Source organism: Leptonotus elevatus, chromosome 16 (assembly GCF_054856555.1).
Source record: "Leptonotus elevatus isolate MCC_2025b chromosome 16, RoL_Lele_1.0, whole genome shotgun sequence".
NCBI classification, from domain to species: Eukaryota; Metazoa; Chordata; class Actinopteri; order Syngnathiformes; family Syngnathidae; genus Leptonotus; species Leptonotus elevatus.
Genome location: NC_141254.1, coordinates 17,195,468 through 17,220,488, shown reverse-complemented (window position 1 = coordinate 17,220,488; position 25,021 = coordinate 17,195,468). Strand labels below are relative to the sequence as shown.

The 25,021-nt window shown below is 40.1% G+C and overlaps 2 protein-coding genes and 1 long non-coding RNA gene across 3 annotated transcripts; 2 read left to right on the top strand and 1 right to left on the bottom strand.

Moving 5' to 3' along the window:
- The first annotated feature begins 247 nt into the window (after positions 1-247).
- On the top strand, positions 248-8,599 carry kif20a (kinesin family member 20A). Its single transcript, XM_086098421.1, has 19 exons — positions 248-490; positions 984-1,155; positions 1,320-1,445; positions 1,516-1,635; positions 2,606-2,744; positions 2,875-3,050; positions 3,130-3,229; positions 3,381-3,593; positions 3,819-3,930; positions 4,018-4,092; positions 4,210-4,353; positions 4,423-4,591; positions 4,682-4,831; positions 5,710-5,849; positions 5,926-6,028; positions 6,115-6,310; positions 6,380-6,465; positions 6,550-6,687; positions 7,958-8,599. Exons 2-19 carry the CDS (start codon positions 988-990, stop codon positions 8,312-8,314), a joined length of 2,712 nt encoding a protein of 903 aa, XP_085954547.1. The 5' UTR covers positions 248-490; positions 984-987; the 3' UTR covers positions 8,315-8,599.
- On the bottom strand, positions 8,535-12,473 carry cdc23 (CDC23 (cell division cycle 23, yeast, homolog)). The gene is made up of 16 exons (XM_086098422.1): positions 12,331-12,473; positions 12,034-12,106; positions 11,751-11,888; positions 11,637-11,679; positions 11,460-11,565; positions 11,129-11,261; positions 10,866-11,043; positions 10,602-10,699; positions 10,455-10,536; positions 9,898-10,051; positions 9,717-9,836; positions 9,566-9,641; positions 9,430-9,491; positions 9,221-9,299; positions 8,918-9,037; positions 8,535-8,840 (listed from the first exon to the last, which is right to left on the bottom strand). Exons 1-16 carry the CDS (start codon positions 12,441-12,443, stop codon positions 8,679-8,681), a joined length of 1,737 nt encoding a protein of 578 aa, XP_085954548.1. The 5' UTR covers positions 12,444-12,473; the 3' UTR covers positions 8,535-8,678.
- On the top strand, positions 11,474-23,623 carry LOC147161059 (uncharacterized). Its single transcript, XR_015097388.1, has 4 exons — positions 11,474-11,577; positions 11,679-11,731; positions 13,625-13,742; positions 23,412-23,623. It is a non-coding gene; the product is annotated as an uncharacterized LOC147161059 (long non-coding RNA).
- The last annotated feature ends 1,398 nt before the right edge of the window (positions 23,624-25,021 follow it).

Here is a 25,021-nt window from a genome sequence, read left to right as displayed (position 1 = left end):
CCGGGATAACTTTATGTGAGATCGTTTAAATTAAACTGTTGAAAATTAAATACAGTATAGTTTTGTATCTTATGTGCGTCACACACGTCTGCAATCAACGTTAGATGTGAACGTTATGAACATGTGACCGGAACTACTGAGAGCGTGACTTGTTTAGGAAGGAATTTTTGAAACGGCGCACCTACTGTATTCGGAATAGCCAATCGGAGCAGCACTCAACGACCAGCAGCCAATGAACGAGTGGGCACGCAGTTGGAGGCTCATTCAAACTCAAAGCTGCTTGGCAGGCTGTTACATCTCTGGCGCAGTGGAGAATTTTTGAAGATAAAACGGTGATACCGCGTTATGAGTGTTTAGACGACCCAACATTTCGGCAGTTCGTGTTAGCTTTGACGTTGTCTTAAATACTTGAAGAGTATTTTGAATTTCTTGGGATTTGTCATTAAAAAATCTTGGCGAGCAAGCGTCCGTTGAACCTTTTGCAAACGAGGTAAGTTCAAAACAACGGAAAAGGTGTGCCTAGCTCAGTATGCTAACAAAAACCTACTTATTTGTTACATTGCATCAAATTATATTTAAACTATAACGTCTGAGCGGCCTGCATAGGATTTGGTGATTTTATATCATATATTGGTGATTTACTCTGCATTGGTAGCCAATAGCCATTGCGGCAACAAACGAAAACTGCCTTTTCATTCGTAAGTCGGGGAAGTTATTACGTTTTTACCTTTTTTAATCACGTCACGCGGGACAGGTGATGAGAAATCATTCCTGTTTAGCAACTTAACTCCCGCTGTGAAAGGGTTGTCTTAAGACACACCTTCACGTCTACTATTACTTGCAGTCAGTGTATGTAAAACGATTTCAATTTATAGTTGCAAAATGTGTTAACTTATACAATATGTGTGAGCAGGTTACTGACCATCAGTTGTGCAAACACCATTTTTGCATCCATATAACTTGACTTGTCGCCCTTGGAACAGGTCAATGGCGTTTTCTTTGTCCTCGACGTGTGCCTCCCCTTTTGACGAAGGGGAGGACATGGCTGTGTTTGAGTCCACAGCAGCAGACTATAGAGGATTGGACATGCCGCGTTTGCCTGAGCTGTCTGTCATATCACCGGGCTTGGACACCCGGCCTTCCACCATGGGGATGGTGGGTATTATTGTATTAAGTCTTTTAAGATGTGTGAGATTAGATTTTAAACCGTATAGATAAATGCAAAAGCTTGACCCTCTAAAGTTTACTGGCTTGTTGAATCAGTCAGTTATCAAACTATTTTGCGACAAATCATGATTTCGGTCTGTATTGTTGTTTAGAAATTGCCTTCGAAACCTGCAGTGGTGAGACAAGGAAGTGGTGACAAAGGCGAGACGGAGAGAGTAAAAGTCTTCCTGCGCGTACGACCCCTCACAGAAGCGGAGAGAGAGAGGGGCGAAGAGCAGGTACAATTTTTAATCTACCCTGCTCCGCCATTATGCCTGTGGTGCCTCTCTAAACCTGCCTTTCGTCCAGGAATGCGTGGATGTGCAAGATGAAGAGACTCTGCTGCTCAAAGCTCCCAGGTGCTCACAAAACATGAAGATGGCAGAAAGGGGCATCTCTCAGAGCATGCACAAGTTCACTTTCTCCAAGGTGGGTTCATCTTATAAACACATTTAGGTACAAACTGGCATGGGACGATATACGATTCTGACAGTATGATAACCATTAGCAAAAATATCACAATATTAAAACTAGGGATGTGCACGATAATGGTATTTTCAACCGATACCGATAAACCAATAATTTAGAACGTGTCGATAACCGATAAGTAAGCCGATAATTGTTTGCAAAATTAACTTGAATTCAAATATACTTTAGAGTTGTACTATAAGTACAAATACATCGAAACATTTGTAACTCACCATGAAGCTGAATTTTATTGATATCTCTGCTTCAAAGATAACCAGTAACTAATTTTGAGTTTGCCAAAACAAAACAGTCATGTTTTAAAAATTCAACAAAAAACTGATTGCAACAAAAAAAATATAGAGTAAATAAAAACAGCATTTTTCCACAAAAAAAAAGTAAATAAAAACAGCATTTTTCCAATGAAACCAATCCATTTTATTTTTAAACAAAATCTTGAATATTTGGTACCTTAAGAAACTTATCTTAAGTTTAAATAAATTATTCATAGTAAGGACAGTGCACATTAATTGACTTAGCAAAAAGGCATATATATGTATGAGTATTTGAACCACAAAAGTCAAAAAGTCTGAAGTCTTTAAAAAAAATGGTTCTAACAGATAAACTAGACAGTTTTTTGTTTTTTAAATGTTCTTTTATTCTATTTTTTAATTAACTATTTTTAATATATTGTTTTTATTTTACTTATTGTATTCTAGTATTGACTTTTATTTTTATAGTTGGTTTTACTAGATTTATGTATGTATGTATGATACTGAGCGGATCTCAATGCGCAACACTTTGGAAACGCTTGTTTATCAAATGTGCAATAAAAATAAAGTGGATTGGATTGATAAATTGATTAATAATCGCCTAAAAGTACCGTAACAAGTTACAACATGCACTTCTTCTTATTGATCTGTGTCTTTAAAAGATTTGTGGCCCAGAGACAACACAGCAAGACTTTTATGAGTGCACTATGAAGGAGATGGTCAAAAATGTTCTTCAGGGAGAAAATAGACTCCTATACACTTACGGAGTCACCAATTCTGGAAAGACTTACACTGTGCAAGGTGAGCTGATGTTCTGCTATGAGCTGTGCTAAACACAAAATTCCACATCCTCATCATCGATTGAAGTCTTGTAAAACATGTCAACCGTTCCTGGATACAACTACTGTTTTTTTTTGTGTTTTTTTTGCAGGCACTGGTCGCGATGCGGGCCTCCTCCCCAGAGCTTTAGTGTCTCTGTTTCGGAAACTGCAGGGCCGTCTGTACGAGGGCATGGACCTGAAGCCTGTCTTGTACCAGGACGTGAGACATTTGGAGCCCTCTGAGGTCAGAGTGGAGGAAATGCGCAGAAACTCTTTGCTCAAAGAGGTAAACAAAACAGCCCAGTTATAGTGTGTCGCCGATTAGTTGCACGTTGGTATAAAATAATTAATTTTCTGTTTTACAGGATGAGAACCCGAGTTCTTATCGGGGGGCCAACACAACAACCTGGGACAGCGGCATTGGAGGACTTTCTGCTACCAGCCGCATTGCTACCCAACTGGAAGGTTTTAATTTTTTTATTTTTTATGGCTATATGTGGCCTATCGGTCATACTTTGCCCAACCCCCTGTCCTATATACTAAATGTTATACTCAAGTATGTTTTTTAAGCTAAATGCTTCAGTGGTCCTGACATGCACACGTTCTTATTCTCCAGCCTGTGACAGTGTGTGCCTGGAGCCCGACAGCCTCACAAACAGCGGCGGGGACGACCTTGAGAAAGGGCTGCAGTTCTCCATCTGGGTGTCCTTCTACGAGATCTATAACGAGTTCCTGTACGACCTCCTGGACGCCGCGCCCTCCCTGCAGCCGAGAAAGAGGATCACGCTGCGGCTGAGCGACGACAAGCACGGCAATCCCTACGTGAAGGGTAATTGACGTTTATGTAGCCGATGATGAAAGTAGAACATTTCAGGTGTGTGTGTGTGTGTGTGTGTGTGTGTGTATATATAGATAGATCTATCAAAATGGAGCATTATAAATAGATTGATAAAGCTCCTGTATTGGCTCTCATGCCCATAGGATTTCTATGTCTTTTCAGCTGTTGTTCTAAGTACTTTATATAAAGCTTTAATGTGTCTGCTATTTTTGTCAGAACTCACATGGGTTCAGATCCGCAGTGCAGAGGAAGCTTGGAAGATTCTGAGAGCCGGACATTGTAACCAAAGTTTTGCCAGCACACATTTCAACCATAACTCAAGTCGTAGGTAAGAGTCTTTCAATTTCCAGTTCTTTACTCATTGGTGTTACAAATTTCTCATTCGAGCGTACTTTTTTTTTCTCCATCTTTTCAGCCACAGCATTTTTTCTATTCGTGTCCTGCACATCCACCCGAATGCAGAATCTGGTCAGAACTTGCACATCAGTGAGTAAGTGGACCGCTTTAGACTTCTTCTTTTTTTTTTTTCTTAAAATTTGTGTCTATATATTACAATTTCCTTTTTATGTGCTTTACTCACCTGTTTTGATGTGGACTCCTTTTATAGACTGACTGTGTGTGATTTAGCCGGGTCAGAACGCTGCAAAGAGATGCGCAACGCTGAGCGGATGAAGGAGGCAAACAACATCAACACCTCCCTCCTTACTCTGGGGCGCTGTATCGCTGCTCTGAGACACAACCAGACCAACAAGTACGCGCTCAACTATAACCTTTATTCATCCGCTTACAAAATACACACTGATGTGAACGTCATCCTCAGGTCACGGCCAGCTCAAGTGGTGCCCTTCCGGGACAGTAAGCTGACGCGGGTGCTTCAGGGTTTCTTCTGCGGCCGAGGAACTTCCAGCATGGTGGTCAACATCAACACATGCGCCTCCATCTATGACGAGACTCTCCAAGCCCTCAAGTTCTCGGCTATCGCTTCCCAAGTAAGCGTCTACATTGCGACTGACTTTGGGTTTTGTGTATTAGACCAAAGAAATTTGAACACCCCCCCCCCCCTTTTTTTTTTTTTCTAGCTGGTCCACGGACCTTCCACAAAAACCAGAGTGGCCTATATCCTGGCTCTGTTGCATGAGCAAGCCAATGCGAATGACAGCACAGTGTTGGAAGAGGAGGCAGATGACAGCGACGTTGAAGATGGCGATACCACCATGTTGAATACAGAGGTAAGGCATTGCAGGAGGCAGAGGCCGGGAGACATGATCTGTTTGCAGTCATGCTAGTCTATTTGTCAAAAGGAGAACATTAAATAGAATTTCGAGTACATGTTATGTCATATTCAGACTTTTCATTGGTCATCTGCATGGACAGTTAACTATTTGCTTTTATTAGAAATTAGAAACTGTAATGGAGGTCAAATGTGGCTTGAGATCATCGGGCGTGTTGAAGGAAATCAATGAATTCATTAAAAATGTGTTGGCCTACCAAGACTATTGCATCATCTTTGTCTGGGTGATACGGCCTAAAATTCATATTACGGTATTATTTGAACCATAGAGGTATGCTTTAGTGTGTAGATTTCAAAATAACTGTTTCCATTTCGTCCCATTGAAAATATATTACAGCACTTTTGAAGGGGAAGTCAACCCCAAAAAATTTCTTTCCAATAATGTGTTGTATGTGCCCCGATGAGTCGAAACTCAGCAGCGACTGAAAATGACATCACAGTTTATACTCAGGTAACGGCCAATCACAGCTCAGCTTAAAAAAAAACAGTTGAGATGTGATTGGTCGTTACCTGAGCAACCGTGATGTAAATTTTAATTGACAGCAAGTAGCAAAATGGCTGCCCCCTGTGATGGATAAAAACAGGTGATTTTGTTGATTAATATACGGTTTATTCCACAAATGTAATACTAATTGGAAATATTATGTTTAGATTAATGGTGCTGCATAGAATATATTATTGTAAAGATATTTTGGTGGGTTGACTTCCCCCTTTTACAGTGCAACTTAAAATTATTATTTTTTTTATTAAACTTGACAAGATAGTCATTCAATTTGAACTGGTGTGAATAATCTCAAAAAAAAAAAAATGTTTTAGCATTTGCTGCACGCCATTGACGTCCTGAAGCGCGAGGTGCGGCGCCAGCGGGACGAAAAAGAACTTCTAGAGGCTAACGTGAGGGAGCAGGTTGTTTCTGAGATGATGGAGGTCATTTCCAGGATGCAAAATGAATTCAGGTATGGCGAGAACATCTCAACTAACACCCAATGGTCGTTTGATTCAACCAAAAACTGATGCCTTCCTGCCCCGTAGTGAGACCTTGGACGTACAGATGGCTCTGATTGAAAACCGCAGCGAGGACAGAATAAAAAACCTGCAGAAACATTTAAAGGAGTTCTACAGCCAAGAGTTAAAGGTGACCGTTGCAACAAACCTGCGCTGAGAGGATCTCTAACCTCTGTTGGATGTGGAAATGTATGTCGACACTTTCCTGTGACATAGGAGCGTGATCAGGAAATTGAAGAATTGGCCCTTGCCTTGGAGAAAAAGATGGCTTGTGAGGCAGGTCCCAGCTCTGCGCCCCAGCCAGAACCCGAGGGGCCTCGGCGGTCCCAGCGCCTCAGCACCCAGAGAGAAGACGTCCGGCTGCGTCAAGAGCTTGAACAGTGTCAGGCTGAGCTGCTTAGCAAGACGCGGGGTACGTGCATTATGCCCCCCCCCGGCCCCCCAAATCCATTTTCATCGTTTCCCCTGCTTGCTGTTACAGAGGTATCGCAGCTGAAGATCCAGCTGGAGGCACCAGGCTCAACGGGCGCCAATGCTGCCGTCCGCAAGCTGGAAGAGGGTCAAAGGGTAAGGAGAGCCGCCCCGTCGGCTACGTCCGCCGCCGCGGCGCTCTTGACGGCGACCGCTCATTTTTGCATCTGCTTCCGCCAGAACCTGCGTCAGCTGCGCTCGGATTTGCAGAAGCTCGGCACAGAGCTGCATTCGGGCGAACGGGCCTGCTGCCGCAACACGGGCGGCGAAAGGCTGCGGCAGGCTTTGGCTGCCGCAGATGAAAAGCTCATCAAACAGGTATGTTTTTCAACGGTGCATGCGTTTTCTGTTCAACAGATTTTTGTGTGTGTTGAAATGCCTGCAACAAATTTTCAGTACACTTGAGTGAGATTACCTGTAGGATGGGAATTTTTATGGATGAAATGATGGTAGTTATTTTTCTTTGTTTACATTGTATCTTCCATTTTTTTATGGTAAAATAAGTTTACAGTATATTTAAGTGAGTTTTAATCATTAAAAATGTGTGGGAAGAGGGGGTATTAAAAAACATTTAACACATGTTTTCACCTATCGCTGGTGGATCTACTTGGGAATGTAAATCCCACAAACTTATTTGGGCTTTGCTTTTTGACTTGCTAGTGTATAAGCACTGTATTGTGGCCTCAAATCCACAATGAGAAAAACTTTGGCAAATTCTTCAAAAAAAGTGCTTATTGCCACTCCCAGTAGACGTTTACTGTCAAACTAAACATAAAACTTGTGTATTTAAAATAGCCATATGGCCTAGCTTTCTAGTCCGCTATCTTAAGGCTAATGCTAATTAGCATCTATTTTACAGAGTTCTAAACTTTTTCAGCATTTTTTTTGTTTTATCTGTGGAGAATTACTAATATTTTCATTCTGATGAGCTGGACAATATGGCTCAAAATTCATATCACAGTATAAATTGCATCGCTGCACAGTAGTTGTGAATGTCATGATCTAAAATTAAGTGGGAAAATCTCAGAATATACGTTCGCGAATAAGTTGATCAAAGAAATGAATAAACAAAATTACTTGTAGGATAATATTTAGAAAATCTCAAGTTAGAAATTAAATATTAGCACCCCTAGGGCAAATACAAAAAAAAGACTGAATATTTCAAATTAAATGGGTTTTTAGTTTAGTTTTCTATAATTCATTAAATTTGCTGCTGAAATAAAGGTTCTTATATTTGAATTAATGCAGTGAGAAACTGTTGTAAAAGTTTAATTCTGTTTGTCATCATTAAGTAAAATTTTATCTTTTCCTCATTAATTTTTTTTTACACATTACAAGAGTGTTGTTATTTACGTACTTGAGGAATTCTCAAAGTAATTTTTCTTTTCTTTTCTCCTCCCTCTGTCTGATTTTCACTAACATCTTCCCCTGACTATTTATTACTAATTCAGACTAATTTATTTTAACCCAGTGCCTACATGGGGAGATTTTTGTGTGCTCAAGCATGTGGAGGGTTTGCTGTCCTAACTCCTTTGCGTGACTACACCTTCACTACGCGGTGTAAACCTGTTAACCCACTTCCTCTTAGGACCAAATCCTGGTGGAGCTGCAAAACGGCCTGACGCTTGTCAAGGCCGACTTGAGGCGCAAGGCCGAGACCCCGGTCCAGCCCGTCCCGCTACCCCGCCTGGGCTTTGCCACGCCGACTTCTTGCAAGAAGCGGGGCTGTGGCACGCCGGCCGGTAACTCTGAGAACAAGCCTCCTCAGAAGAAGCCCTTCTACCATTCTTTGTTCCCCACCTCCTGCACGCCGATGCGCAAATACAACACGCGCAACGCCACAGATGCTAACCTAACCCCGTACTCGCAGATCCTGAGGTCACGCCAGCAGTCGCCGCCCCCGAGCCCTGTGCCCACTCTTCGCAGCTTACGTGGGAAGTATTGATTTTGCTCATGCTTCATCTGGACTATATCCAAAATGTATATTGACAGTTTTGGTTTTATGCCAAATACAGTTCTGATGTTCAACCAAGTGGGAAACTTTGGGAAGAGGTTATGTATTTACCAAGGGATGCGGTGCTTAGAATTGTTCTTGGGCTTTAAGCTTTATAAGCATGTTGTTCACTGCAGTATTTTAACTTTTTTTTGTCACAGAACTGCACAGCTTTTGAACTAGTGTAGTTTTAATATCAAACAAACGGTATGCAACAAGTAAATCTTTTGAACAGAATCTGTTAAGTTTTTTTTTTTTTTTGCAACGCAATTCAGATAGTCCTTGCAAAAAAGGCCATGAAACACAAGCAGGAGCGTCAGGGCGTGAAGGAGATGACGTTGAGTGGCGACACCCTCCTAACGGGTGTCGTGTTGTTATTGTTGTTGGAGAGCGGCGTAAACAGATCGCATGACTGCGTCTCAGTCTGATCCCTCATCTGAGAGATTTGCCTCAATAGAGCTTTCCCCTCTTCTCGCGCCTAAAAAAAAAAGTATACATAGAGGTTAGTGTGTTCTTAAATCCCAAAACGTATCCAGACTGCTCATTAACGCTCACATCATTGTAGTCACAGCAGCGCTGGGCGCAGAGAGACGCCTCGTCGTAGAGTTTGTTCTTGAAATAGTGCTGACCGAGGTATTTGAGAGCTGTGCTGACTTCAGTGTGTTCCAGCTGTTCCTGTGTGAGCAACCATATTTGTACTTCAGGCCACACAGAACAGGAAATCAGAACTAGCAGTGGGTGTCCAGGCTCTCCAGAGCTATTTGTAAACAAGCTATTAAAAAGTCAAATTTTTCAATTTTAAAGCTTCCACGGCCAACAGACCGGTGAGTAGACCAAGAGTTCACATTAAATGCTTACCCCGCAGGAAAAGACGTCTTGTGTGTAAAGCATGTAACTCTGGGCGGCCTCCTCACTTTCATTCAGCTGTTCATGGAGCCTTAATGACACAAATATTCATTGAACCTATCAATAAAATGAGTTTTTAAAAGACTATTTTCCACACTGCCACAATGTATGCTGACAGGACTGATTGACATTTGTAGCCATTGCGAGTCGGTGCCACCTACTTTGCCAGTTTGAGTAACGCCATCTTCTCAACATCTCCAACAGAATATGCCCTCCAGTAACACTGAAACAAAAATATACATACGTCTCAAAACATGCACGTTTGCACATACATAAGAAAATAATTTAATATTTCACCTTTTTGGCTTCAACGGTCTGGGACAGTTTCTCATAGCTTTCACCCAGCGCTACTAACATGCGTGAGTCATTGGGTCTGCAGGAGTGAAACAGAGTGACACAATAAGTCGTGACATGTATATAACCCCTCCCCCACCTTTCAACAATATACCTGAGCTGGTGAGCCTTTCGATAGTAGTATAAACAATAGAATGGCATCTTGAGAATCTCATAAGTCTGACCTAAGCCGTACCAGGCTCGATAGTCCCGCTTGTTCACTTCAATGGCGTGTCTGAAAGACAAACTCGACAATCAACCCAAATGTGATCACCAGAACCGAGTCGGTGACTGACCTGTAAGCTTGGATGGCGGCTGACGTGTTCTTCATCTCCATGTACTCGTGGCCCATGAGGGTCCAGGCGCTCAGGCAGCGTGGGTTGAGTTTGAGGGCGCGCTGAAAATACAAGGCCGCCTTTTCGTGCTGCGAGCGCAAGCTGTAGTAGTTTCCTACAGTTCACAAACAATATCGGGATACCTTAAATTAGTGATGGGAAAGTGAAACTTCATGAAGCACTTGAAATATATATATATATAGTTTTATTTTTTATTCTAGATGGTCCTCTTGGTTTAAATATAAAGGCCTGTGCAATGGAAATGCTTAAAGAGCGCCATCTAGAGTAAAAAAAAAAAAATCAAGTGTTTTTGATTACGTGTTTTTAAGTTAAAACAAGTAATCATTTAACCAAGACAAGTTGGCACAACCTGATGTCATACTAAAAACATATTCTGAGAAATAGAAAATACACATCAATATTGATACTTCCTTTATAGTGTCAATTCAAACTGAAAATAACACTCATTCACATTTAAACGCAAGTGAAGTGTTTTTCCGAGTGTGGTCTATACGTACCAATGACACAGCACGTTTCCACTCTGTACTTGTCAATCTCCACCAACGTGTGGGCCAAGTAACTTAATTCTGGCTTCATGATCTGTGGAAGCACACATGTTTACAAATACAAAATAAATGGTTGTTTTTCCTTCCAAAGGGCCTCACTTTGACATAGAGCAAGTTGGAGAAGGTGTCCATGTTGTCGATGCGATAGGGATCGTGTTCTCTCAGCTTGTTGAACAGAGCCACCGCCTGGTCAATATCTGCAATGACACCAAATTTATACAAAGCAGGCCCTATGGAAACCCGTTGTAGCATTTTTTTCCAAATAGTCTCCATCTTAAGGCCCATGTACTAGTAAACCTTTGTCGCTACTAGTAAGACAATTCAGTAGTAATTAAAGTTGAAAGACTGTTTGAACAAAAAAACCTCTGATGTTGTGGTAAGCGACGGCCATCTGCGAGATGATGTAAGTGCTCTTGGAAAAGCCGGCGTCCATGAGGTCCTGGTACTTCTGCAGCGCCTCCTTGATCATCTGCAGTTCCGTGTACATGTGGGCCATGAAGAAGTCCTTCACCCAGCAGTCAGCCAAAGACAGAGATTTCAGCTAGAAGAGGACCAGATGCCGGATTTTCACATGATTTGCACTTGGCTCGTGGCGGGACGATCACATTAAAGTTATAGCTTTGAACCATTTCAATGTTGGTGACGAGGTTGCTGAGCTCCAGCCACGCCCCCCAGTGAAGAGGAAGCGCATGGATGGCCTCCACGAAAACTTCCACCGCCTCCTTGAGCAGATCCAGTTTTCGGAGCACCACTCCATACCTGCCATTTTACACATAACTTTATTCCAAATAGAAATAGTGAAATCTGTTTTTCACTATTTCAGTTTGACATTGCTGGCATAGATAGATGAGACATTTTTTTTAATTAAATAATTTTGGGACCAATTCAATGTAATTAGATAATTTCACTGGTGATTGACCACAACACACTAATATACAGCAATCAAATATTTCTTACAGGTATAAGGCAAAACCATCCAGCTCTCCCGCGTTGTGCTTCTTACTCAGCTCCACCCTCAGTTCACGCAAAGCTTCGTTGCGCACCTGACCCTTCTCCAGAGGACCTAAAACAACAGGTATGTTATTTTTTTTATAGTTCAAAAACCCCAAACACTTTCTATTACTTTGTCCTCACCCAGGCTGTCAACTGTCTCATCATCCTTCTTTTTTTCGCCAGACTGCAAACAAACAAGGATGCTTTCACTCCAGAAATGTAAAAATGTAATTCAGGTGAGTGTTGCGATCGTACCAGATAACGTGAATACATGTAAAGGAAGTAAGCCTTCTGACTGGTGCAGCCCTTCAAAAAGTAGGCAGCACGGTCGTACTCTTTCAAATCAAAGTAGGATTTGGCCAACGTGAGTGCATCGAGGTCTTGTATGTCCTCCTGTAGGTGCAAGACAAAAAAAAAGAAGAGTAAAATAAAAAAAATTATATAAATAAAATTGGTTGACATAGCACGTTAGAGGCCATTAATCAGATATTTCCACTAATCCATTTGTGAGTAATAAGTAAGATTACGCTGTACGAGCCTCTGAAAAGGGATGTGTTGATGGTAATGCATCTTTGGGAAGAGGTTCCAAAGCAAAGGCCAACTCAGAAGCCCTAAATCAGAAAGACAGAAAACATAGCAATTGTGTGACGAGATCGTTAAGTGCGCCATAATAAAATTTCCATTTAATCAGTGTGAAAAGTACTTTTTATGTTATGATGATAAAACAAAAGTAAATGCTAACGTAGCTAACAGTCAGGTAAACAAAAACGCAACCGCGTCAATTGGGCAGGGAACAAATCGCCAGTGCCCGACACTTACAAAATGTCAGTCTTACCACTTGGCGCTATGTAGAAGTCCTCTTTCTTTACACAGCCATGTTACAGACAGGAGCTGCTTTTTGATTTGCACCAGGTCCCTAAACTCACTGTGGAGCGCCGCCATGTTCATACTCGACGTAGAAGAGTCGCTATTGGTGGACGTTCTAACGTCTTTGTCCCGCCTGCTTTGTTGCGTCACTTCCGCTTTAGTCATCATTTTCTGTTGTATAGTAACGTCGATGTCAAATATTTAACTTCACATTTTCAGTTTTACCACTATTATTTATGACTATTATTATTAATTTATTTATCATTATTAATTTGACAGATTTTTGGTACATAGAGGCATTCGTTCACATTCAGATTTAATTATTACGTTGTTGTTGTTTTTTATTGTTTCTTTGTTGTTGTTTTTTACAATCAATTATTTTTGTCATGTACACACACGTAGGCCTACATGAAATTTGACCTCTGCATTTGACCCATTAGAATCTTATTCTCAATTATTTTTTTGGAATGCGGGAGTGTGTGTGTACCTGGAGCCGTTCATGATGACAAACATGCAAATCCCCTAAAACAGAATGGCCTGAGCCGAGAGTCAAACCGTAAGACTCAAAACTTTGAGGCAGACATGCTAACCAGTATAACAGCATGCTTTGTAATATAGATTGTAGTTTTAATACAGTAACCGCCCCACATATTATTTTTATTTTTTTTCACACTTTCACCTATTATTTTTTATTTCTTCTCCTATGGAAACTATCCTTATGGAACCTAGAAATATTTTATAAATATGTAGGAATGAATGAATATAAAACGACCGGGGAATGCTTCTATTATATTACAAATGATAGCTATTCTTAGTCCTAGTCGTACTACTAGGAGTAGTAGTGTCACCATTATCATAATTCTCGTTGATCTATAATTAGCTTTGAGATGGGAAATTCCACGTGACTAACACATTTGGATGGATAATTTTCAACAGTTGTTCATAATCTGGCTCACAATCATGTTTATTGGCAAGAATGTGTGCAAGACAAATGTGTGGTATCCTCTTACAATAGAAGAGGCATTCTTTTGTTTTAGTCCACACATGCTGGTAAAACACCATCAGGGCTTTCAACAAAATTTAAGGATTTAAGGAATAAAAGGGGCAAAGCACACCTTTAAAAGTACGTCAAACCCACATTTGTACTTGCGCTATTATGTACAGTCACTTGCAGCGAGTTGTGATCAATACGTTTTGAAGTAACAGACATACTGTGACTCTTGCTTGTACCAAGAATGTGTATTTTTTAATGACCTGTCCAGCTGCTGTCATTGGCCTCCACACAGCCTTGCTTCTCTGGGGCGCAGCTCATCATGTTCCTGTCTGTCAACATCAGGAGCATCACAGCCTTTGCTCGCCGTTTCCATCTCTTTATAGAAGGTACGAAAACAGCTTCTTTTGCAGTATGCAAAAAATAAAAATAATAAAATCCTTTCAATCCGCATTCAGCACCTTGGAACTAAATCACACAGGTGCACATCGCCAACAAATCCCCCCGTGACAGCTGCGCAGTGCACTTTAGTGGGAGTCAAAGGCCACCCCTGAAATAGCTTGTAGTCAAAAACGTTTATGTTGAAAGTCTCAGAGCAGGAAAACGTACACAACATGTGGATTTAGTGAACATCTCGCTGTAGCCTGCATTACAGTATATTGATTAAAAAGAATACAGAATGTTTTAGTGACCTTGGGGATCTACTCTTGGAGTACAGAGCAAAAATAATCATTTAACACGAATAGAAACATATTAGAAATGTTGCACTTGTTTAGTATCAATAAACACCCACACGCATTCACTGCACATGTGTTTTTGTGCTATTTAGGTCATTTATATACAAATTCCTTTCCGCCCGGCAAATATTGTGTGTGTGTGTGCGTGTGTTTTCTTAATGCATCCTTTTGCCTACACTCTACAGCGTCTATATTTTTGGATAGTTTACAGTATTCATGTGTTAGTGAGCATAGAGGTGTACAGTAGTTTATTTGTCTCATAGTGGAGACATTTACAGTCACAGCGGCGCAAAGCGCAAACAAAAAGAAAAGAAGAGAAACAGAAGTCAATAGAGACACTATGTAATCAGGTCAGGTACGCATCTATCAATAAAAAAAATTCTGTACCATTATCATCACTAAAGGGGGTGAATTGATTTTGGGTGAGGGGCTACAGGCCTACAAGATGGCTTATAAAATTGGAAATCACATTATATGGATTCATCAATGTTTAACTTTACACATGTATGTACTGATAAAATAAAATAAAATAGCTAAACTGCTGCTAATATTGCATAATTATGATGACTGTCTCAGAATTAATAATGTATTATGAGAAACATTACATTGTATACACTAGTGTGGGAGTTGCCTTGTACCAAATGTGGCCTTGGGGTGGCAGTGTTTAATTGCATTGCCCTCAAGTGCAAACAATTGAATTGAACTAACCACAGAGCAGATTGTTTCACATTTATCGTGTATTCATTTCATTGCATAATTTGCTTGAAAGGTGCACTGAGAACAGGGAGTACACCTGTCATCACATGACGAATCAAAACCTTCTCTATTCGCATTTTCACATTTGCTTTAAGCTGATACTAAACTTGAATTGTATCTGGTCTCCACAAAGGAGGCTATTTTTAAGTATTTAATTTCAAAAAGCAATATTGAGGTTCTCCCAGTTATTTCATCCGTTGTGTTGTGCTGCAGGCATTCCAGCCAAGCTTTCCATTGTCTATTGGTGATACAACTTTGTACCTCAGGGAGTAATAGTGAGTCATAGTTGCTTCTTTTGGATGTGGGTAGAATTTACAACAAGATTGTAAATAGGAAAAGCAGGAGCGGCCAGTACATTCTGTACCTGAACCTTCCGTGGGGGCTTACCTGGCAAGCCACCTCTTAATACCACCATGAGCACACTGGAATTCTAAAAAAAACAATTAATATTGTGCCACGTATATCATCTAGACCAGTTCATAATCAAGATTGATCTAAAGTCATGTCAAAAACATACCTCTTACTCAGCAGACATATGTATTAAAAGTGTACAGGTGTGTTTTGCCAGTTGAAATTGAAAATAATTGCTCTGACCAGCCAATCGGAGGATGGTAAAATACTGACATCATTGAGGGCCAGCGCTCTGATTGGTTAAATTAACAGTCCCATTGGCCAGCACTATTGATGCTATGATATGATAGCATCATAGTATCAATGCTAATGCTATATTGCCTAGCATATAGCGGTTGCTTCAAATATATTAGTTCATATCCTTGTTAATTTGGAAACGGAATAAGGCACAGATTCTGAAAAATAATATAGCGACCTCTGTAGTCAATAGTAGGAAGAATACAGGGCGAATACACCAGGTTTTGTGTTCTGTTCGAAAAGTTGATATGGACAGCGATGCTTCATTATTCACTCACATTTTCAGAATACAATTTCCTCTCATTTAGTTTGAGCTTCTCCCCTCCCCTCGCCTCACCTCACCTCACATCGTATTCTCTGTCGGGCATGTTTGGCCATTTCGCTCGGCAAGCAAAAGCCACTTACATAGAAGACTGACAAAGTAATCAAGTCAGACTGCAGTTTACAAGGCCGAGCGCACGGCTCACTGAGCAGGTTGAAAGAGGTGCAGAGACAGGCCAGCGAAAGCATCCCCTTTTTTGCGCAGCCCTTCCTCACTTTCTTGTTCTCATCTTGTTCCCATTTCTTGCTCTCATTCTCGTACGCAGACGGATTTTTTGCTCTCTTTACCGCTCTAATACTGCACTTAAACGTCCCACGCATATGCGTATATGCCGCAGGTATGAGCAGTGGAATAGAAAATGCAAGAAGGTGCTGAGAGGGAATTTTAAGACAGCTGTGTAATTGAATGGGAAACGCATTGACAATCGTATTGTGTGTGTGTGTGTGTGTGTGTGTGTGTGTGTGTGTGTGTGTGTGTGTGTGTGTGTGTGTGTGTGTGTGTGTGTGTGTGTGTGTGTGTGTGTGTGTGTGTGTGTGTACATTTTAAGCTACCCATATCATGTACAGTGGATCAGATGCCGTTTTTTTATTTGGAACACGATAAGTGTGTAATAAAGCTGAATACGACGACTGCTCAATTTATCTGTCAGAAATCTGACATTGAGGCGAGCATATTTGCATCAAAACCATTCTGCGTGAGAAAAACAACTCGGACGCTCTGCAGCTGTTTGGCAATCTGGCGCGATCGTAACTTGAAAATATCAGCCGAAACGTCTGAGGCCATAAAAATAAACACATTTGTGAGCAAAACACTTATGTACATCTGTTGCGTTTGTGTAAGTAAGCATGAAAAAGCAGCTTCGCAGGCGTGCTCGGTTCCCCGGGGTTGCAATCTTTAGGGCCCGGCACGCTGTCGTGTGATTGGCCGCTGATGTCGTTTTGCTGAAGTGGAGAGGAGCCAATGGCCACGACTCATCAGGGCCAGCCACCACCTGAGCACAGGCCTCACTCATGCGCATGCTTTTTAATGCATTTTCGGGATGCCACGAAACACATGCCTCGAATAGCTGTTCAATGTACCATATATTTGTCGGAGTTATGTTAGACAAAACAAAAAAAAGTAAAACGTATAGCAAAGCATTATTTTTGCGACTTTCCTTTTTTTTTTTCACCCTTTTTTGAGAGAGATCAGTATTGCTCATTCGGTAATCTTATCGATTCTACATGTCATCATCATTGTTCTGTTTTGTGTGTGTGTGTGTGTGTGTGTGTGTGTGTGTGTGTGTGTGTGTGTTCACCTGAAACCTGTTAGAAATCCGATACCCTTCACCTTAACTGAATACTTCAAAATTCCCCTCGAGTTGTGAAGTTGTCACAAAACCAGAGGAAGGATCAAAGAAAAGAAAGATGAAACAAAGTGAAATCCAGCACCGATGCCAGCTTTTACATAAACAATAACTAAAAAAAAAATTGCTTCTATGTGTGGCTGTATGTGGTCAGGTGACTGCCTGGCTGCGTTTGATTGGTCAAATAGAGTCATGCGACACAAGTCTGATGAGCCAAAATAAATTGTTTAAGTATAATATAATATAATATAATATAATATAATATAATATAATAGTAGCTCTGTAGAAATGTAACTGTCTCCGTGTAAAAGAGTCAAAAGTAACATTTTCTCTTAAAAATATTAATACAAAATATTATTAAAAATTGCATGTAAACCAATCTGACATGTATAATTTATCTAAAAAGTTATTTAAGCAAAAGTAATGGAGTGCCTGAACGTAGCAAATGAATAGCCAATTCTGTTTGGTGTTAATTGTGGTTAACTTATCTGACAGATCAGAATATTAAAAGGCTACTTAAAAATCTGTAAATTATCTGTAAAGGATGCATTAGGGCAACAATTATTTTTATTTATGATTTTTTTGAGAGATTGACCAGAATTTTTTCAACCTGTTCCATTGTACCTCTGTTGGCCTACTTACATTTAAAAAAAAAAGAAAAAAAAAGAAGGAAAATACAGGTTGTCACCTGTGGGTTCATGTGACATTTCTTTGGTCTCACGTTTTGCCTGCAAATCTAATATTTGATTGAGCATAAGCGAGGGGAAAGGGGCACCACAAACGGCGACGTCCGCTGCAATACGCATCCCCCAGTGTCGAGGCGGCGTGTGATGTATACCAGAAAAGACGGCAGGCCGCGGGTGAGCGCTCAGACAGATGTGTCTCGTCTGTACACACTGCAGGGGAGGGGAGGCGGGGATGGTTTGGCTACGGGATTAATTTGCCCTTTGAGACAGGTGCTGAGAGGAGCGGGAGCAGACACAATGAATCTAATGTTACGTGACCCCCTCCCCGCGCTCCACTTTAAGTCCATGGGACACTGGGAGCATAAAGCCAACTAATTCATATGGAAAATCTCTGTCAGCGATATGCTTTTACAGCAGCACACAATTATCTCTTGTAATGTGAGAGCCCTCCCCTTTGAGTAATAAGGATTTTCTCTGCATTATAATAAGCTGTTATAGCACTCGTGGCAACAGCTTGAAAACATCATCGTCTTTTGGCAAAACACTGATTCATTTAAAACATGCATCTGAAGGGGTACAGACTATTACGACAAATAATAATAATAATAATAATTAGAGATAGGCGAGTACCAACTCAGCCTTATTTTAAGATATCGGGTCCTCATAGAGGCTGCTTGATGCAAGCCACCAATGCTTTAGGCAAAAAAAAAAAAAAAAAAAAAAATCTGCATCAAGTCCTCCTCAGCAGTAATTGGCGCCACAATGCAGCAGTTTGGCACAGAAAATCATCATCTACGTCACAAAGAAGGGTCTTTGTTCACAATTGTTGTCAAATCGTATATCTAAAATATACTAGAGGTATGAGTGAGTGAATGTGGAAGTGAAAACCACTCAAAAAAAATAAATATATAAATAATAATAATAAATATACAAATAAACAAATAATCATGGAATAACAGTCATAAGGAATGAATAGCAATTTGTGGCAAGGGTGGACGTGTTTAACTGTGACATTACCAGAAAAAGGGGAAAATATTTTTTATCTTCATTCAGGTTCATGAAAATTTGTTGATCCTGTTCCTTGATGATGCCAAAAAATATTTATATAAATAAACATATAAAATATATATATAAAAATAAATATATTAAATATATATTAAACATTTCCACAGAACTATACTATATTTTGAATAGAAGTGGCGGACTAGATGTAACTATTACTGCAAGCTATATAATATAGCATTCAGTGTTTCAAATGACAGAAATGGTTTCCATTCTGGTGGCACGGTGGCTGGCTGGTTAGCACGTTTGCCTCCCAGTGCTGAGGACGTGAGATCGAGTCCGGGCTTTCGGCCTTCCTGGGTGGAGTTTGCATGTTCTCCCCGTGCCTGCGTGGGTTTTCTCTTCTCACATTCCAAAGACATGCATGGCAGGTTAATTGAGCACTCATAATTTGCCCCTAGGTGCGATTGAGAGTGTGGATGGGTGTTTGTCTACGTGTGCCCTGAGATTGGCTGGCAACCAGTTCAGGAAGCTGGCTGGGATAGGCTCCAGCACCCCACTACCCTTGTGAGGAATAAGTGGTTAAGTGGATGGACGGTTTCCATTCTTTTTCTTCAGATGAGATGGAGCTAATTTCCAGCTGGACTTCATGCTCTTTATTCGGAACTTCCATTCATACGTTCGTGAATGGAAGCTATTGGCACCTTTTCCAGGTGGTGTTTTAATTAGAGTATTACTTTTTTTACGAGACAGCTCCAAAAAAGAAAAAAAATAGACAAAAAAAAAAGCTGTTCTGCAGGAACAAAAGTCGAACATGACGGTGGAAAAAATGAATAAGAGGAAGACTAAAACTCAACCGTGGTTGAAATATTTGACCTTTGAAAAGCCGCTAACTCTTTTTAACATACAGTTGAATGTTAATCATTTTGCTGTTTATTATGTGAGAAAATTAGTGTAGGCAGGCACAATGTACTTTTCATTCATTTTGTACTTGTGTAGGCTACAGTGTGCATCATTTCAGCAATGACATTGCACTCTACTCACAAGCCACAACATTAGGTACACCTCGATCTTCTTCTTCACCCCATATGCAAATAATTACGTCTACAAAATACTTGTCATTATAATGCAGTGCTATTCTGAACCACTGAAAACAACCACAAATTGAAACATCAAACCGAGCTATATTATCCCATAAAGTTGCTTTATTTAAAAACAAAACAAAAAACATTACAGGTGACGAGATATGTTTATCAAAATTGATCCATAAATGTAGCGAATATAAACATTTTTAAATCACATTGCATTTGTTTATTTCAGTACTCTGTTGATGAAACAGGTTATGTTAAAATCACCCCTATAAAAAATGGCTACTCCTAAAAAAATTTATTTAAAAAAGCACAGCGTGCATCACGGTTTATTGAAACTAAATTGGATATGCATTCTCAGCAACACTGCAGGATTAAGTATGGAAAACATCCACTGACACGTCTGTCAATTTGTGCGTGGCACAAGAAATTGATGAAGGGAGGAAGGGACCAGCATTTTCTAATTTACATAAATTCAGCATGGTACCTGAAATACACGAATGGAATGTGATTAAAAAGAGTGTACAAAGCAAATCTGATTAACATGTTTCATCAATTGCTGGTGTATTAAATTGAAAAGAAATACACAGATATGGGCTACGTGTGTATGACCATTTGGACGGCATGCTACAGGTATCAAAAACAATCAATAGACACTTGAACGAACTGACTCGGAATGTAATATATCTTTGGGTATCAAAATTAGTGCACTCATTTTGAGTTAATTTAAGGTTCCTTTAACACTACAAACTTTTTTTTAACACAGGATTAATGACCAACCCTTACTCTGAAAACCTGTACTGGGGGAATTCCAGTCGCAACACAGCAGATACGTCCACATGAAAATGTAGCAGTAATACATGTAAAAATAATGCATATATTTGTGGAGACTGGGGCCAAGTTGTATTTTACAATTTAAAAAATTAGCAGAATTTCACAAGTTCATTTTAAAGATTAGATAGCTCTTAATATGAAAAGAAAAATGCACTGAGCGGTCACCAATGTTTTACAAATGCAATTATGCCATCTAGTGGCAGAAAAATGACCTCAACACAAATCAATATCACACTCGTTTTAGTACATACATCTTTTTAATGGTAATTTTATGAATTATTATGAAATGACTTTATCAATGACTAAAAGATCCAGACGTATTTCTTTTAGTTTAGCCGTTTTTTTCACTTCTGTGTTAACAAGAGTATGAACATTTTGAATAAACACATTTTATTGTACATTTAGAACAGATGTAAAATTTGCGATTATTCAAGAGTTAACTACTGAGATCATGCGATTAATTACGATCATTTTTTTTTAGCAGTGTACATTTTTCACTTCCACCCTTGACGTGAACTACTATTATTTATTTTGACAATTGTCTTATTTGGCAATTTTGCTGGGCACATTCCCTATGTTGCACTCCCATGTTGTTTTCCATCCCCGTGTAAGGTTCCCATGTCCAGCGCTGTTATTGTTTGGTAACATGTAGCGCACACACAACCCCCCCCCCCCCCCCCTACCCCCCGAGCGGCCTGTCGACAGGCAACAGTTGACCCGACCGACCCCGCTGAAGTAACACGACACTCGAGCCTCATGTCGAACGTTGACGCTGGCCGCCTGTTCCCGCCGCCTCCGTGGGGACGGCGCGAGCACGTCACGTCACGGCCGCCGCGCAAACTGCTCCCTCCACCTCCAGACACTTTAGATGAACTGACACCGAGATGACACGCGATGGACGCCGGAGTGCGCGAGGATCGAACGCGGACTGCTCTGTTTGAGATCAAGGCCCAAAAGAAGCAACGCGCTGGAAATCACATAAAGGCTTGAAGAAAAGCGAAACATCACCGAGTCCCCATTGTGCCACGTTTTATCCCTTCCATTCAGACTGCTTCACACATTATTCATGCTTGTACATGCCAAACACAAAGCTTCCAAAAAGAGAGAGAAGCTATATTCGTTTGGAAAATTTAAAAAAAAAAGAGAAGAAAAGAAAAGAAAAGAAACACCTCTCCCTCGGTCTCTCTCTTTCACTTTCAAACACAGTTGCCTTTTAAACACAGTTAATTAAAAAGAAAGCAGAGTAATCAAGTGCCCGACGACAAAGCTGATGTCAAAACAGACTCGGCGCTTTGTGACTTTTATCTACATTTGCGAGTTACAAAGAGGATTTTTGACTGACGTTTTTTTAAGCGTGTGAGGTAAATTCTAAGTAAAGCCACCAAGGTACACTTCACAGTCGAAGAGGAGAGATGTCAATTCTCATGTCTGTATTTCCTGTCAGGATCTATTGTGGTTAACCAAGCTCAAACAACAGCGCACGGGCCAGCCTTTGTTTTAATTCAAGATTGAATTATTGTACATTAGACATTTGCAGGCTCTGGATATGGAAGTAGCGGGAGGCGCTGATTGAATTAAAGAGTTGAAGGGACTCGCCTGTCAATCAAAGAGGACGGCACCACAAAAGGGCGAGCAAAAAACGCCTGCTACATTTATGCACGACTGCATATTCAGGGTTGAAATTGATATTATATTGATATTTTTTTACAGTTAGTTATAAGGTTGGGGGTTGGAATCCTTGTGTTGCTTTGTGGAGTTTTCATGTTTCACTCCAGGCTTCCTCACAGTCAAGGACAAAAGTGTTCTTTTTGTTCAGCAGGACGGAAGTCTTGATTGTCATCCATGCAGTGAAGGGAAATACATTTTTTTTTCTTTAAGGGGAAGTCAACCCCCCCCCCCCCCCCTCAAAAAACCTTTTGGGACAATAATATTTTCTATGCAGCCCCCTGTTTAATATTGTGTGAGTGCAATATGAGTTAAGCAGCAAAATCCAGCTGTTTTGATCCATGTCAGGGGGGGGAGGCCATTTTGCCACTTGCTGTCGACTGAAGATGACATCATTGTTGCTCCGGTCTCGGGTAACAACCAATCACAGCTAGTGTTGTCACGATACCAACATTTTGACTTGTATACCTCGATTCCGGTACTGAAACGGTACCTCGACAAAAATGTAAAACATCAGCAAAAGCAGCAAAATTAAAGCTGACAAAAGAACTTCACTATATTTTAATTTTGTATTCATTCAAAATATTAGGATGTATACATGTTAATTTATGTACATACTGTATATATTTATGTACGTGTTTTCACATTGCATGCTATATTCTTGACGTACTGTATTTGACTGCATTTGATGTCATCCGTTTTAAATATTGATAATACAGTTGCACTCCAATGACTCAATGTACTGTTGTTGCTTGAGTGTGCGTGCGTGTCTCTGCTCTTCTCCATTACGTTCCAATTAGGCGAATGCGTAATCAAATACTACAAACTGGGACCAAAATAATTCACACTCGATTTTTTTTTTTTTAAGGGACGTGTCAAAAATGCGTCACGACCTGTCGCTCTGTCAGTCGTCTGAGATTTTTCTATGCATAACTGTGATTTCCAACTGTGTGCCTGTTCATTGGATTGTTGCAGGTGAGCTGTGATTGGTCGTTGCCTGAGCTCTGAGCAACGTTGATGTCATCTTCAGTCGACAGCAAGTGGCCCCCTGAGATGGATAAAAAACGGTTGGATTTTGCTTCATAATTTATATTCCACAAATGTCATAATAATGAGAACGTCATGTTTAGACTAGTGAGGTCACATATAACATATTATTGTCAAGAAATGTTTAAGGTTGACTTCCACTTTAAAATCCCAGGGACAGAAAAAGACAATGAAAATAGCAGGGGCCCCAAAATTGAACCTTGTGGAACACCACAGTGGGGCAGAGCGGGATTCGCAAAAAGATTTTGAGAAGTCGCTATCAATATATTGATTATAAAGACTTTAGCCTAGCATGTTAAAACAGTGATTAAATCATAATTAATTTTCCTCATAATTATACAATAATGGTCTGTTGAGATGCTGCTGTGTTCAATATATGATTAAAAAAAAGTTGTTTTTGTTTTTTACCAGCAGAAGCAGCAACAGAAAAAAAATCAACTCCGCAATGTATTACACAAATCACAAGTACATGAATGCCAGTTATGTATAAACCTGTAATTTATGTAAAAAACGTCAAATGTAATATTTGTTAAAGTTAGACTTACACTTCAGATTGATAATGAGTTAAAAAAAAATTATGAAATGCATGATGTTATCAAGTTATTGCCTTTGTGTATTTTAGATTAAATTCATCATAATTGCATATTTGATCACAAATTTACCCACCCAATTTTGACCCGTGTGCTCGATTAAGCAAATTTATGTATTTTCTTTTTTGCCACTGATCAGATGACTATTTTACATTAGGTGTTGCCATTGTTTATTAAAACTAAAAGGTCGAATTCAATCCAGTTGAGCTGCCAAAATCTGAAACTTTGAAAATGTATTTTTTTTGCTTTGAATACAATTTTGCATACTGTACATTTGTGAGACAATAACAATAAGCCTATTCAGAAGCATCAACCACAGAAAGGTCATTACATGTATCGCACGCGAAGAAGTCACATGATGTCATTTTACGAGGCAACTGTGATATAATTACAATATCTTTCTAATGCGCAGCAAAACACAAGACGTATCCTCCAGCTATAAATACATTACTGGAGCCAAACGGAGCTGCAGGCCTCATGAAGCTGATGTAATTATCATTCAATTATTATATTTCCAAGATTTAGAATAGCTTTGAGTGAGATGTGGCAAATAAATCACAAGACAAACTTGTTAAAATGTATATTATGTGAAAGGTGAAAGGAAGGGGAAAGCCGAGTCCGCGTTGCGCTGAATGCTTAACAAGCTGCCGGAGAGAAAGAAGCGCAGCTCGACTTTAAATGGCAAAAATGTAAATTATGAAATGAACCGTCCTTTTTTCTTAATATCCTCCGTTTCCAGTCAAAGGCAGGCCAAAGGACATTTCCTGTCATCTCCTGATTACACAGATATACCGATCCATTTTTGACTTCATCCCCCTAAGCCTTTTTTTTTTTTTTTTTTTTTACTAACTCAAAGCAAATAGAAGAAGAAGTTTGCCAAAGTTCTCTTCTGTCTTATTCCGAGCTTACCATCCACATGATCTCGTCTGCCTTTGTTGAACGAGTCCC